This window comes from Carassius gibelio, chromosome B14, assembly GCF_023724105.1.
Source record: "Carassius gibelio isolate Cgi1373 ecotype wild population from Czech Republic chromosome B14, carGib1.2-hapl.c, whole genome shotgun sequence".
Lineage (NCBI taxonomy): Eukaryota > Metazoa > Chordata > Actinopteri > Cypriniformes > Cyprinidae > Carassius > Carassius gibelio.
In genome coordinates, this window is record NC_068409.1 from 21,162,332 (window position 1) to 21,175,037 (window position 12,706).

At 37.4% G+C, this 12,706-nt stretch overlaps 2 protein-coding genes across 6 annotated transcripts in view; one reads left to right on the forward strand and one right to left on the reverse strand.

Moving 5' to 3' along the window:
- Window positions 1–7,361, forward strand: part of mtus1a (microtubule associated tumor suppressor 1a) — a 30,354-nt gene extending 22,993 nt beyond the window's left edge. For all 5 annotated transcript variants that reach the window (XM_052574729.1, XM_052574730.1, XM_052574731.1 and 2 more), the window contains 7 exons: window positions 1,452–1,666; window positions 1,937–2,042; window positions 2,305–2,378; window positions 2,489–2,584; window positions 5,020–5,133; window positions 5,258–5,355; window positions 5,720–7,361. In XM_052574729.1, coding sequence (XP_052430689.1) covers window positions 1,452–1,666; window positions 1,937–2,042; window positions 2,305–2,378; window positions 2,489–2,584; window positions 5,020–5,133; window positions 5,258–5,355; window positions 5,720–5,933 — 917 coding nt within the window. In that variant the 3' untranslated portion in view covers window positions 5,934–7,361. The remainder of the gene's footprint in view (window positions 1–1,451; window positions 1,667–1,936; window positions 2,043–2,304; window positions 2,379–2,488; window positions 2,585–5,019; window positions 5,134–5,257; window positions 5,356–5,719) is intronic.
- Window positions 7,362–8,079: 718 nt separating this feature from the next.
- pdgfrl (platelet-derived growth factor receptor-like) lies at window positions 8,080–12,475 on the reverse strand. Its single transcript, XM_052574734.1, has 6 exons — window positions 12,308–12,475; window positions 11,206–11,485; window positions 9,812–9,963; window positions 9,436–9,735; window positions 9,086–9,222; window positions 8,080–8,407 (listed from the first exon to the last, which is right to left on the reverse strand). The coding sequence occupies exons 1-6, from the start codon at window positions 12,360–12,362 to the stop codon at window positions 8,216–8,218; spliced, it is 1,116 nt and encodes a 371-aa protein (XP_052430694.1). The 5' UTR covers window positions 12,363–12,475; the 3' UTR covers window positions 8,080–8,215.
- Window positions 12,476–12,706: the final 231 nt, after the last annotated feature.

The following is a 12,706-nucleotide window of genomic DNA, read 5'->3' on the forward strand; positions in this document are numbered from 1 at the left end:
CTTTATAATGATTCTGATTGAAACTCATTTTAAGGCTCTCTTAAAAGGGGAAAATCAGTGGTTTTCATCTCCGAATACAGATGATTAGATTGCAGTGCCAGTAAGGGAGATGACCCAAGTTCCCCCTGGAGAACAACAGTCGTTCTTGTGTTGTGACTCATTCAAGTAATTTATTTTGCTGACATGCTTTTGACCTGTGATAATAGACGAGGTTCAGAAATACCTACTGATGCGCCAGTAAACGGATAAAATGAGCTGAACAATCTGGTGTGATTAAGCTGTTATTCTACAGAAGTTAGGCATAAGTTCCCAAGCACTCACTGAGTGTTTTCACACAAATATGAGCATCACATCAGCCTCATGAAGTCAGTGGACTGGTCCGCTCTGTTTGAAACAGCTGCCTTGATTTCTGCTCTTATTACATTAGTGACCTGAACCAGGGACAAATACGTTTCATAAAGAGACTTACTGGCCTTTGCATGCTCATTGCATCACATGACACTGTTGGTTATGCCACATCTCTTGGATTTGGCAGTTTTTCAAATATCAATAAACACTGACATCTTTAATTTTCATTCAATAATAAAACTTAAAGTAGTTTGGCGTAATTTATTTTCATTCCATTATTAAAATTGTTGTTGTTTAATTGTGATGTGAGTACTGTTGTAACACCCTGACATTTCTGTTTTCATGCCTCCCTAAAACATCACTGCGCCTCTTTTAAATCACTATATGTATGAGTATACGTTTGCGTTCAATTCATTTAATAAATGAATAATAGCTTCTTATTCTATGTAACAGACTACAAAGAGCGGAGCAGCTGCAGGATTCGGCTTGCTACTTTGTGTGAAAATCGCAGCAGTTCTGTGCAGGGCAGTGAAGTGCCATCTGTTTCTTTCTATAAGAGCAAAGGTGGCTAATGCTCACAGGGACCGTATCTGTGACCCTGTTCTGATTGAGAGAGAATAGTGGCTGGTTAGGAAACTTCTGTTCATTAGGACTCTTAGGATTAGTGTTCCTTTTGCTGAACCTACTCTTGTTGTAATTTGACATGTTCCTTGTAACAGTTGACACATTATTTACAGAACTGCTGGAGATACCGTAACTGTAAAGACAACTGGGACTCATGCAGAATACTTGAGTAATGAATCATAGCATCGAGTGTCAGCAGGGCCTGATGTCAAAGCAGCAAATGGACGTGTTGGCCTTTCAGCATTTGCTCTGGTTATCCCACTGCCGTCTCATATAGCATATCTATATTTTCATATCACAAACTGGTGCATTAGATATCAGATGTCCTTTTTTTATTTTTTATTTTCAGAAGAGTGTTGCTGTCATCATGCCAGAAAAAGGGCAATCATCTTAAATGGTGCTTTAAGGGATTGATTTTTGTAAACCGAATTAATCCCTTAATTGATCTTCTAACTTCTCTGATCGGATCTTTTCCTCAGTGAGCTCGGCTCACTCCTGTGAGCGTCTGGAGCAGGAGAAGGAGGAACTGCGTGCAGCTTTTGATGGAGTTCTACAGAAGGTCCAGGAGCAGCACCGCTCGGACCTCACTGACCTCGAGGAGAGACTAAAGACCTTTTACTCCACTGAGTGGGAGAAGGTCCATCAGACCTACCAGGAGGAGGCTGACAAGTGCAAAGCTCAGATGGAGCAGCAGGTGTGGAAGACAGTGGGCCTTTTTTCGTGTCACTACACACTTTTTGTTGGACATACCTTATTTCTGATGTCTTAAACTGTCATATTAAACATGATCACTTTCTCAAAACTATGTAGAGTGGTTTCATCGCTTTTGTTTTTCTTGTACCTTGGCAAATGAGCCTTGACCTTTTTAGTTGTTTGGACACATGGTATCTGACTTCCACATAATTTATACACAAAACAAACCAATAAGACTTTTTTTAAAATTACTTTATTTGTACTTGTCTAGCTAAAAGAGTTGCGAGAAAAACATGAGGCTTTGAAGAAGGAACTGGAAGTCAGCCATATGGAGGAGGTGGATGGCCTTAAACTACAGTTTGAAGAGACTTTCAAAGGTAAATAATATTGGGCTTTGTTTTTGTCTAATATTGTCTTTATCGGTCTCATAAAGGGGGATAAAGTTTAAGTCCGTATAAGGAAAATGGTTTATAAATAATAAAATGTCTGTTAGGTTTATGAGTAGTGTAAATGGATAAAATATAACATTTGTACAGTAGATGAAATGTCTATGGAGAGTCCTCAAACTCAAAAATTCAACAAAAGTGTTGAAAAGTGTATTACCTATTAATATATCATGCTCTGTCTTGACTCTCTCAGAACTCAGACAGTCCCATGAAAAGGAAATGCAGACTTTCAATGCAACACTGAAGGAATCCGAGGACACGTTATCTGTAAGGCAGTGACCAAGAGCTAAAATTCTCCACACAACATCAGTGTTTCCTGCTCACTTTTCCTTTCTTGTAACAGACATTTTCATATCAGTGCATTTTTCCTCAAACAGAATCGAATTCAGGAGCTCATGATGGAGAATAACAACCTCAAAGAAAAACTAGATGCTGAAGTGAAGAGAAGGAAGGATCTGGCTGAGAAAACACAGGTACGTTATCACTCCTGTATAGCTCCCAAACATCTGTGTTATCAAACAGTGCTATTGATAGTAATGCATCTCTGCTTTAAGTAGACGGTGTATTTTCCATGAGTGACCGGTTAATATTAGACTGGTCATTCCAATCAGAGTTAAAGAGATTCCAGAACACTCAACATTCTGAAAATGCATGCGAGGGCATTTAGATAACTACCCTGCATAATACTGTAACTTGTAATACTGAAAGTTCATATATCAGGGTTTCTTCAACTATGGACACTTTTGACCCTTAAGCTGTTGGGGAACAGTGTTAATTTTGACACGAAATTTTAATTTAGTTTTAGTCTTAGTCTTTTGACTATAATTCTTTTTAGTTTTAGTCAAGTTTTAGTCATCTGATTTGTTTTAATTTTAGTCTTATTTTAGTCGACTAAAATTGCTTGGTATTTTAGTCGACTAAAATTGCTTGGTATTTTAGTCGACTAAAATAAGACTAAAATCAATAACAGATTTACTAGACAATTTTTTACAGCTGGTATAGGAAACAAACTTAACCAAAATATATAAAACACAAATTCAACTTTATTTCAACACAACTGTGTCTTTATTTCGATTCAAAAGCTTTTATGCAGCAACAAACACTGTCATGATAATGTAAACAATAACTAGCTGCCAATTGACCATCAATAAAAGAAAAATAAAGTTAGGTCCAGGACCTTAAAGCTTACAGCTGAGCTGAACAATAAGTGCATACATTTAAAGTAAATATTTAATAAGTTGGCAGCTAGGTGGATAAAAAAAGTAACAAGATTTTATAAGGTATTCATTTGTCTAGCAATATTGTATGTTTTAAATACTACAATATTGCTAGATTTGTATGTATAATGATAGGATGTGAACATTCATGTTTCACATGACTAATATAGAAATATTTGTGTAATTGTCAACAAGTAGAACATTATAAAATATACTAAACATTAGTATTAATCAAATGTATTTATCATGATATTACGTATTAGTATTGTGCTCGCATCTAATTTGAAGAAGGGGCTATTTTACAGTACTTTTCAGTTCGTAATATTTAATGCTACAACATCTACGCACTGCACTATTCCAATTTTGCTTAGCTCAATAAACAAAAGAACATCGTTGTAAAATTACATTTGAGAAATTGTCTGGGTGGCTCGTCTGTAAATGTCTTTTCAAATTGGTTGTGTTCTTGCCACGAATGAGCGCTCTGCGTGCTTTACACTTTGTTTTGTTTTGTTCGTCGTCAAACGTGAAGTGAGCTGTGGACATTTTGTCGCTCTTTTAGACAGTAGGGACTTTAAGCAACAGCTGCGAATGGAACGGCTACAGCGACCGGAAGTTTGCCGTCACACCGCTGTAGCCAAGAACGTAAAAGTCACTAAGCAACGGTAAAACAGAACAGCGCAACGCAGCATTAATTCATTTATTGAGATCCAAAAAAATATATAATTTAAAAAAGCAAGAGAAGGATTGCTTTTGGCGTTAAATGACAATCTTTTGTCAGAAGAGGAGTTTTTAATATTGTATGATGTAAATAAGTCTAAAAACATAACATTTATTTACCTAACCTCTCACGTTGTAGCGACTCTGGCAAATCAGCTGTTCTCCCGTAGTAGACCGTTAAATTAGAACGTCACAAAGTAGCAGTTAAATTCGCGCAGGCGCAATACAACGCCAGAATGGCGTTGCCCAGAGCCATATATCTCTATATGGCTCTGGCGTTGCCGTTCCACCAGAGGCTGTTGCTTAAAGTCCCTATCACCTCTTCGAATGCCGACTTCCCGGGAGCTCATAAAAACTGAAAACCTTCGCTTCACGTCTCAATAAGTCAGGCTCTGATTGGTTCTCTTCTCTCATGCAGTCTGTTCTTTTTTGCCGGTTCTTTTGCTCATTCCTCGCATCTCTCCCGTCTGCTGATTTGATTTTCGTCACAGTCTATTTTCGTCTCGTCCTTTATTCGTTGACGATAATGTCAATCAATTTAGTCATAGTTTTAGTCTCCATCAGTGCCTTCTATTTTCGTTTTCGTTTCGTTTTCGTCGGCAAAAATATATTCGTGACGAAAATAATGACGAAAATATTTAGTCAACGAAATTAACACTGTTGGGGAAAAAGTAGTGTCTTACATTTATGCATTTAGCAAATGCTTTTATATAAACACTCTTAAAACAATATTCACATTCTCACATGGGTGTAGTTTGTTCACCAACAACACCCAACATTGTGTATATACTCTTACACCACAGGGGAAGGTTTTATTAGAGACAGTAACATAATTTGGGGTGAAATTAGAATTACGGCAAATGTGGAATCCTGAATTTGAGACTTATTTTCACATTTTACTGGATCTTAATGATCCAGTTTAGGAAAGCCAGTATATATTCTTGATCTCTCTTGCTTATTTTCTTATGTTTAAGGACTCGCATACTCTTTATCTGGAGCAGGAGCTTGAAAGCCTTAAAGTAGTGTTGGACCTCAAGAACAAACAGATCCATGAACAGGCCAAGAAACTCATGCAGATAGACAAACTGGTGAGCTCAATTATCAGTTGTGCATAAAGTGTTTAGATTCTCATCACAGTAAAGAGATTAACATAAATCTGACGCTCCAATATATGTGCTGGAGAAACTCTCTAAGATTTGATTTGATTGTTAGATGGAGAGGAATGTGAAGCTGGATGAATGTCTTAAGAAACTGCAACAGGAAAACGAGGACCTTAAAGCCAGAATGGACAGACATGCTGCTTTGTCAAGGTAGCCTACCACAAGCTTGTGTTCATAAATGTGATACCCTTGGGATTTTAGAACTTATTTTACTCAATCCACCTGTCTAGCTTCTAACATTTGGGTGCTTTCCCAGTGGGCTTCATTCAGTTAGACCTCTAGCAAACTAAAGTCTTTGAAGTTTTATTGTATTTGCATGTGGTATAGGACATTCTACAAAATTGCTTCTGGCTTGACACTTTAATTGCTTTGATTACTTTGTGCTCTTTTTGTGGTAAGAATGGTGTGTTTTGATTGCAAAGCTTTGTGCCGAGAGACCCTCTGCTCTTTCACCTTGTGCAGTAATAGTGACTACTCTAATCAGGTTTACCAGAGCTGCCTTGTTCCATTGCAGACAACTGTCCACAGAGCAGGCGGTTTTGCAGGAAACCCTCCAGAAGGAGTCCAAAGTGAACAAACGCCTATCTATGGAGAATGAAGAGCTGCTCTGGAAGCTCCACAACGGTGATCTGAGCAGCCCCCGTAAGGTCTCCCCTTCCCCGTCCCTGAATCTCCAGTCACCGCGGAACTCTGCAGTGTTCTCCAGCCCTCCTGTCTCGCCCAGATAACAACGGCCTTCAGCTTCCAGGAAGCACTTTCATACAGGACGGAGCACTTCCTGCATGCTGAAGCTGGTCTGGACCATGTCAATGGCTCTCAATATGGAATGGACTTTGTTGACTCTTGTACAGATTAAAAATAAAAAAACTGAAGACTATATTGCACAGAAGCACTTACCAATGAGGTCACCCTCGTACCTTGCCTTTCACATCAGACTAGGGAGGAAAAAAGAAATATCTCAGGGCTTGTAGAAGGTTTCTCTCAAATGTATGGGTTTTTTTCCCTCCTGAATCGCTTCGTTCCCTGAAGGTCCTACCTTTTTAGTTTTTTGGGGTTTATTTTTTAGAGGACTGACATTAGAATCCACGACTGGGGCCTTTATCAACTTTTCCACCAGACGCCTTTGAGTGTACCTGTATATACGCAGATTTATCTTCGCTCTGGGACGAATGCCCAAATGCAAGCTGGCCAATGGACATTTCCCAGATGCTGCTGCTCGTGTAGCGTTTGGTTTCCCTTTATTTTATGCAGGACTTCAGATCCCAGATGAACTTTTCTAAAGAGGCACTTCATAGATCAACTCATGCCATAAACCGACTGTTACTATTTACTCGAATGGAAACATTCACTGATCACAACCAGGTGTTCTCAAAACCTTATGCAACATTTTTTTTCTTGTTTATATCATGCCTTTATTTGTGATTTTGTAAATGGTATTTGTTTTAAATCACACATTAAGAACTGCAAAAAGGTGAGCTTTAGCCAGATCATGATGCATGATTCATCACAAATATGCTCTCCATATCACTCTCATATGCATAGGAGAGATGCAATACAGTGATTGATGCAGAATGAATTGATTAGAAGTCTTGAATGTTTTGATTAATACCTGTTTAAGTGTTGAATTAGCCCCTTTTCCTAATTTCTTGCCAATCAGAGATGCAATGGTATAGTATGCTTGATATGTTAATGGAAAGTCATTGGGCAGCCCTGTGACTGAAGGCATACACTATTGGAAATCTGACTTTTCTTTCTTGAATACGGGTTTTGTATATTATTCTGTATGATTGAGCCCTACGGCGGATTTGAGTGTTCGTTGTCCTCGTTTCTATATTTATTTCAGATCATGAGACCAATGTAATGACCGAGCATGTTTTGTGGCCTCTGGAGCTCCCCCTCTGTCTGAAACCCCTCCACTGCAGCTTTACATTCAAGCTATTTACAAAGAAGTTTAAAAGCATAAGTAGTAGGTTTTTTTTTTTCAGTGTTGATATGTATTGCTAGGCTGTTTGTGTGGATGTTGGTGTGAAACTGAAACTCATTGAAATATGCAATTAATAAAGAATTCAAATAATCTGTTTGTAATTGTCACCCCATGTTTATATCTTTTTAATTGAAATGCTAGTCCACCTAAAAATAAAATTAGCCATTAACAATTTTGTCTCACTGTCATGTTATTCCAAACCTGTATGGGATTCTGTAGAACGCAAAGAATGTTGGTAACGGTTTCAGTTCCTATCAACCTCGATTGTGTTTTTTACCCATATAATGCAACCAAAACTGTCTGGTTACCGATATTCTTCAAACTATTTTCACAAAACAAAAAGACATACCAGTTTGGAACAACATGAGGGTGAGTAAATGAAGACCGAATTCAAATTTTTGATAACACTGTCTCTTTAAGTAGCCAAGCAGTGAATGTGTGCAGGAACCTGTTGTATCTGTTGGTTTTCTTATTTCTTTTCATCATGTTCAGGCTGAAAGTCTATTACAGCTTGTAGATGGACTGTGATCTGTTTTTTGTGTAGTGAATTCTACTGTAACTTACTCCTTTAATTGCTAATAATTCAATAATAGAAATCTCTTTGAGAGGAGGAGAAACATTTGAATGTGTCGCACCAAACCAAAATAAGCTCTGGGCTCCCACAGCACATTCCACATACGGAGTCAATTAGAGCGGAGCACAAAGCCTTCACGCTCCTCAGACATATTTCATGCATATAGAACTTAACACCTACCATTCTGAGTATTATAGGTTAGCATGAAAGAAAAACACTATTTCACAGACTATGGTGCATCACAAACTGTATTACTGTATGCTGTTGATTTACCATTGAACATGAACCTTGCATTAACTTGCTTCATCATTGAGTCTCAGTTTAAAAGAAGCACTTTATTTTCAAGTCCTATATAGAATGCATGTTTTTCATAATGATTTCATTAAGCAGGATGAAGCCTGAAGTTTGAATGGAGTCCAGCTCAGCTCAATAATATCATCTTTATGTTGTTCTTATTCGTGTGACTTTACCGTTGTGGCCACCAATGTCACTCCATGCTTATTTTTGGTGGTGCAGATGTACTTTCCATAGTCAATGGTTTCAACATCATCCACTGTCATGACGCTCTGGGAGATGCGTGTTGTGTGTCCCACTCCACGGTTTATCAGTCGCCAGGAGTCATGAATGCTCACCGGCCTCTGGCCCTAAGAAATACACATCACATGGACACCTATTTATCTGAGTCAACATTACCTGCCAAACATTTGGAATAATTAACAGTTTTATGTTTTTGAAAGAAGCCCCTTATGCTAAGGCAGGCTGCATTTAATCACAAATGTAGCGAAAATAGTTATATTGTGAATTATTGTTACAATTTAAAACAACTGTGTCTATTTGCACATATTTTAAATGCAAGTTATTCCTGTGATGGCAAAACTGAATTTTCACAATCACAAATCAAAAAATCATTCTAATATACTGATTTGCTGCTCAATAAAAAATATTCTTATTATAAATGTTGAAAACAATAGCACTGCTAAATATTTTTGTGGTAACACTACCATTCAAATTCAGTATATATATATTCTGCAAATACACATTCAATTTATCAAAAGGTACAGTAAATACATTTATAATGTATATTACATATAAAAGTTTTTTTAACCTGTTCTTCAAATAATCCTGAATAAATGTTGCTATAAACTTTTTATAAATAGTGTATCTCTTTATAATTGTTATGAGCAAAGCTGTAGCATCCACAAAATAGCATAATACTGAAAAACTCAAATATTATTGTCCCAATCATCCTGAATCAGACGCTCAGATCTTAACCAAATCACCTTTTCTAAAAAAAAATTTTTTAAAAAAAATGTAGTACTCACCTGGCCAGGATACCTCCAGCTGAAGCTGACGTTCATCTCCGGTTCCCCCAGAACTGTGCATGTAACATTGAAGATGTCTCCACCACTCACTATGTTCGAAGAAGCCTCAATAGTCGCAAAAGGGGGGCCACTAGGCACTACGAGGGAATAAATGCATTTTTTACCAAAAACACTATGTAAAATGTGTGTGCTTACATTTGTTTATTTATTTAAAAAGGGACAGTGTAAAATATACATTAACCTTAAAAGGAGATATGCATTTTACCAGGTTGTAGCACTTGTGCTAATTTACACCTGTAGTCCCTAAACACTAACTAACTAGTGCTAACACTATTATGCTTTCCTCTTACCTTCCACATACAGCAGCTGGTATTTCGTGGATATTTGTGAAGTGGTTTTCGTGGTGCTGTTGGCCTTGCAGTAATAAGCGCCCTTGTGTTCTGGAGCGGGGTTTAGGATGATGAAGCCTTTCATGGGATTGTAAGAGATCTGGGTCCCGTCCACAGCAATTTCTTCTGCAGGAACTTCCCTATGCAGCGAGACGTTGATTTTGGGGTTTGACACCCGGCACGGGACAGTGGCAGGCTTGTCAGGGTGCAGGTAGATGATCTCAAAATAGATGGCAGAGGGGACAAACAGCTCTTCTTTGTCTAGATACAAAGAGAATTGTAACAATGTCTTTAGAGTTTTAAGATCACATAGATGATATGTGAGCAGATGCTGCACCTGTAAAGTATATGTATGTAGCAGAGGTGCTTTCTCCATCTTTTGTACATTCTTGTCCGTCACAGAGCACCACCCAGCAGCTGTACTCCCCGGTGTCAGCAGCTGAGGGAGACGACAGAATCAGCTGACTGTACCGCTCATGCTGCTTGATGCTGGAACAACACAAACAATCAAGTCTAGACCTGGGCTATGCATACAATATCATACTACTTGTATTGTTTCTGCAGTATATAATACGACTAAATATACTATGGAATGCATGATTCATTCTACAAAGGAAGATTTTGTTTTATGTCTACTGATGATAACTATTTTTTTTCTGACAATTTTCTTCAGAAAGATCATATTTTATCCATAAAGGAAAGCATATTCGTTCAGTTTAGAAATCATTTCAGTTAGCTTGAAACAGTCTCTTAAATGTAATTTTATGCAATCAACTTTTAAAGTGAACGGGATAACTAAAACCTAAAATCCTTTAAAAAGTCCAGCAATTTAAATAAAATAACCTTGAAACTTAAAATAATATTAAACTTAAATTTAATTTAATTTTAGCTACTTGCCAAGGGAAAATTTCTCATTTTAATTAAAATGAAAACAGAAAATTTAATAATAATAATTAATTAAGAAACTATAATAGCATCTAATTGATAATAAAATAATACTGGCTTAAATTAATTTTAAAGTTAACGCTATATATTGAATTTATGTCTAACAGTGAATACTTCGGGAAATTCTTTTAAAAATACACATTTTTAAATAATTTTATATAAAATTTTATTTTGCTCATGTCCAAAAAAGTTTATCTACAAAAACCTATTGTGAATTTTCTGAATGGGTGAAATTATTAACCTACTAGTACAAGCACAGAAAACTGTATCCCAAAAAGCAATGTGTACGACATGACCTCCCTGAAGTAATTACAGTTGACCACTGAATAAAATAGCCACAATTTTTAACATTTGATTCCTTATCAGACTGCCAAATGTTTGACTGCAATTTTTAAATTGATCTATTTACATTAAAATAAAATTAAAATTTTGGGTAACAATTAATTTTAAGGTGCCCTTGTTGCATGTTACATGTATTTACTACTATAATAACAAAATGTATGCATAATTGCATGCAATTAACCCTGAGCCAATCCCTTATCCTAACACTAACCATAATAAGTACATGTAGTTAATAATATTACTCAGTACTTCATGTATAATTACACTGTAACAAGGACACCTTAAAATAAAGTAACTGAAACTTGTATTTATTCACATATAGTGTAATTATGTTTCTAATCATACAACTTTGAAACTCTACTATTCCAAACTGAGAATACTCCAGGAGCTATTGATGTGTTATATTTATGATTCTAGCATATATAAAATAATAAAGAAGAATACCTGAGGCGGTTGTCATTGAAGGTGTCCAGATAAGAGGGATATGCCCAGCCAATATTAGTCCCTTTGCATCTCAGTTCCATTGTTTTGCCAGGACTCAAGGAAAGGCTCTCGCCCAGTCTGAGAAAACGGCCTTTATCAAGGACCTGGGTGAGAATGGACTGGCTCTTGCTTCCTGCCTCCTTTTCTTTTACTTTGGGGTAGCGAACCTTCACCCTCTTTCTTCCTGGTCTAATGCGGTTCTCACCATCCTCTTTCTTACGCTTGACCTGCTGACACACACCTGGGTATACCAAAACACAGTTTTCCTGGTCAACAGCTTGTTGGTTCAGCATTTGGATGTGACTGGCAAATTTTCTAAAGAGAAGTAACATTCATTTATTCATTGCTAGGCCATAAACATAATACAGCATATGTGTTTCATTTCTCTTTTTGTGACACTTTATAACTCCTATGACCAAGCCAAAAAAATAAGAAAAAGAAATAGAAGGAGAGAGAGAGAGAGAGAGAGAGAGAGAGAGAGAGAGAGAGAGAGAGAGAGAGAGAGCGAGCAAGCGTAAGAGGTTTCTGCCATCTGGAAATCTGCTCTATAGTCTTCAGCTAACAGCTGTACAAACATCAATGCTGGAAGTATGCCTTTCTTGTTCTCTGTGCAAAAGCATACAAATATGAAACAATACTGAGGTTCATTGAATCATAAATTCCTTTTAAATTAATTTTGACATATGCAAGGATCAAGAGGTCTAGAGGAAAACTCTATACAGATCTATACAGATCTTTTGTGATTCCTAAAATAAAATATTTTTTTTAAATGCCTGGATAGGATGCAAACATATCTGATTCTCTATCTTTTGTCTTTGCTGTACAATTTAATCATAAGTTTAAGTAAAACTCTGCCCTGATTTGATCTCTCCTCCCCTTTCTACTCTGGAATTTGGTTTCCATTGGCACCACTGTCACCACTGGCACACCATACACATTCATTTATTTCCTTTCCTAGCAATAGAAAGATAGTTTTTTTTTTTTTTTTGGACTTTCTTCATGTTTGGAAGTTATAATAACAAGGCAGAAAAGAAAAAGAAAAAGAAAAGAAAGGTCTGCTCACCATTTTGGAGCTCCAGCCAGAGCAGTGCCAGTGTGAAGAAGAGCCAGAGCTTCATGATGTCTGAAGTGGAGAGTTCCAGCACAGCACACGGGGCCTGAGAGCAGCACAGGAGCTCTTTGTCCACTGTCTGTCCCGTTTACACTCCGTCAGCTCCATCCTCTGTGAGAAAAGAGGAATTTCCCCAACCCATCTGCACACTCCCCCTTTAGTGTCAGCCTGTGAGCCCTGTCCTGCGATCCTCTAACGCCCTCTGCTGGACTGCAGCTATTTCATTCAAATGTATATGGGGTGGGGTGGATAAGACACATGCCTTTGGTGTGAGAGACCCGGATTCGAATCCACTGTGAGACGCCAATGTGTCCCTGAGCAAGACACTTAATCGTAGTTGCTCCTGAGGCG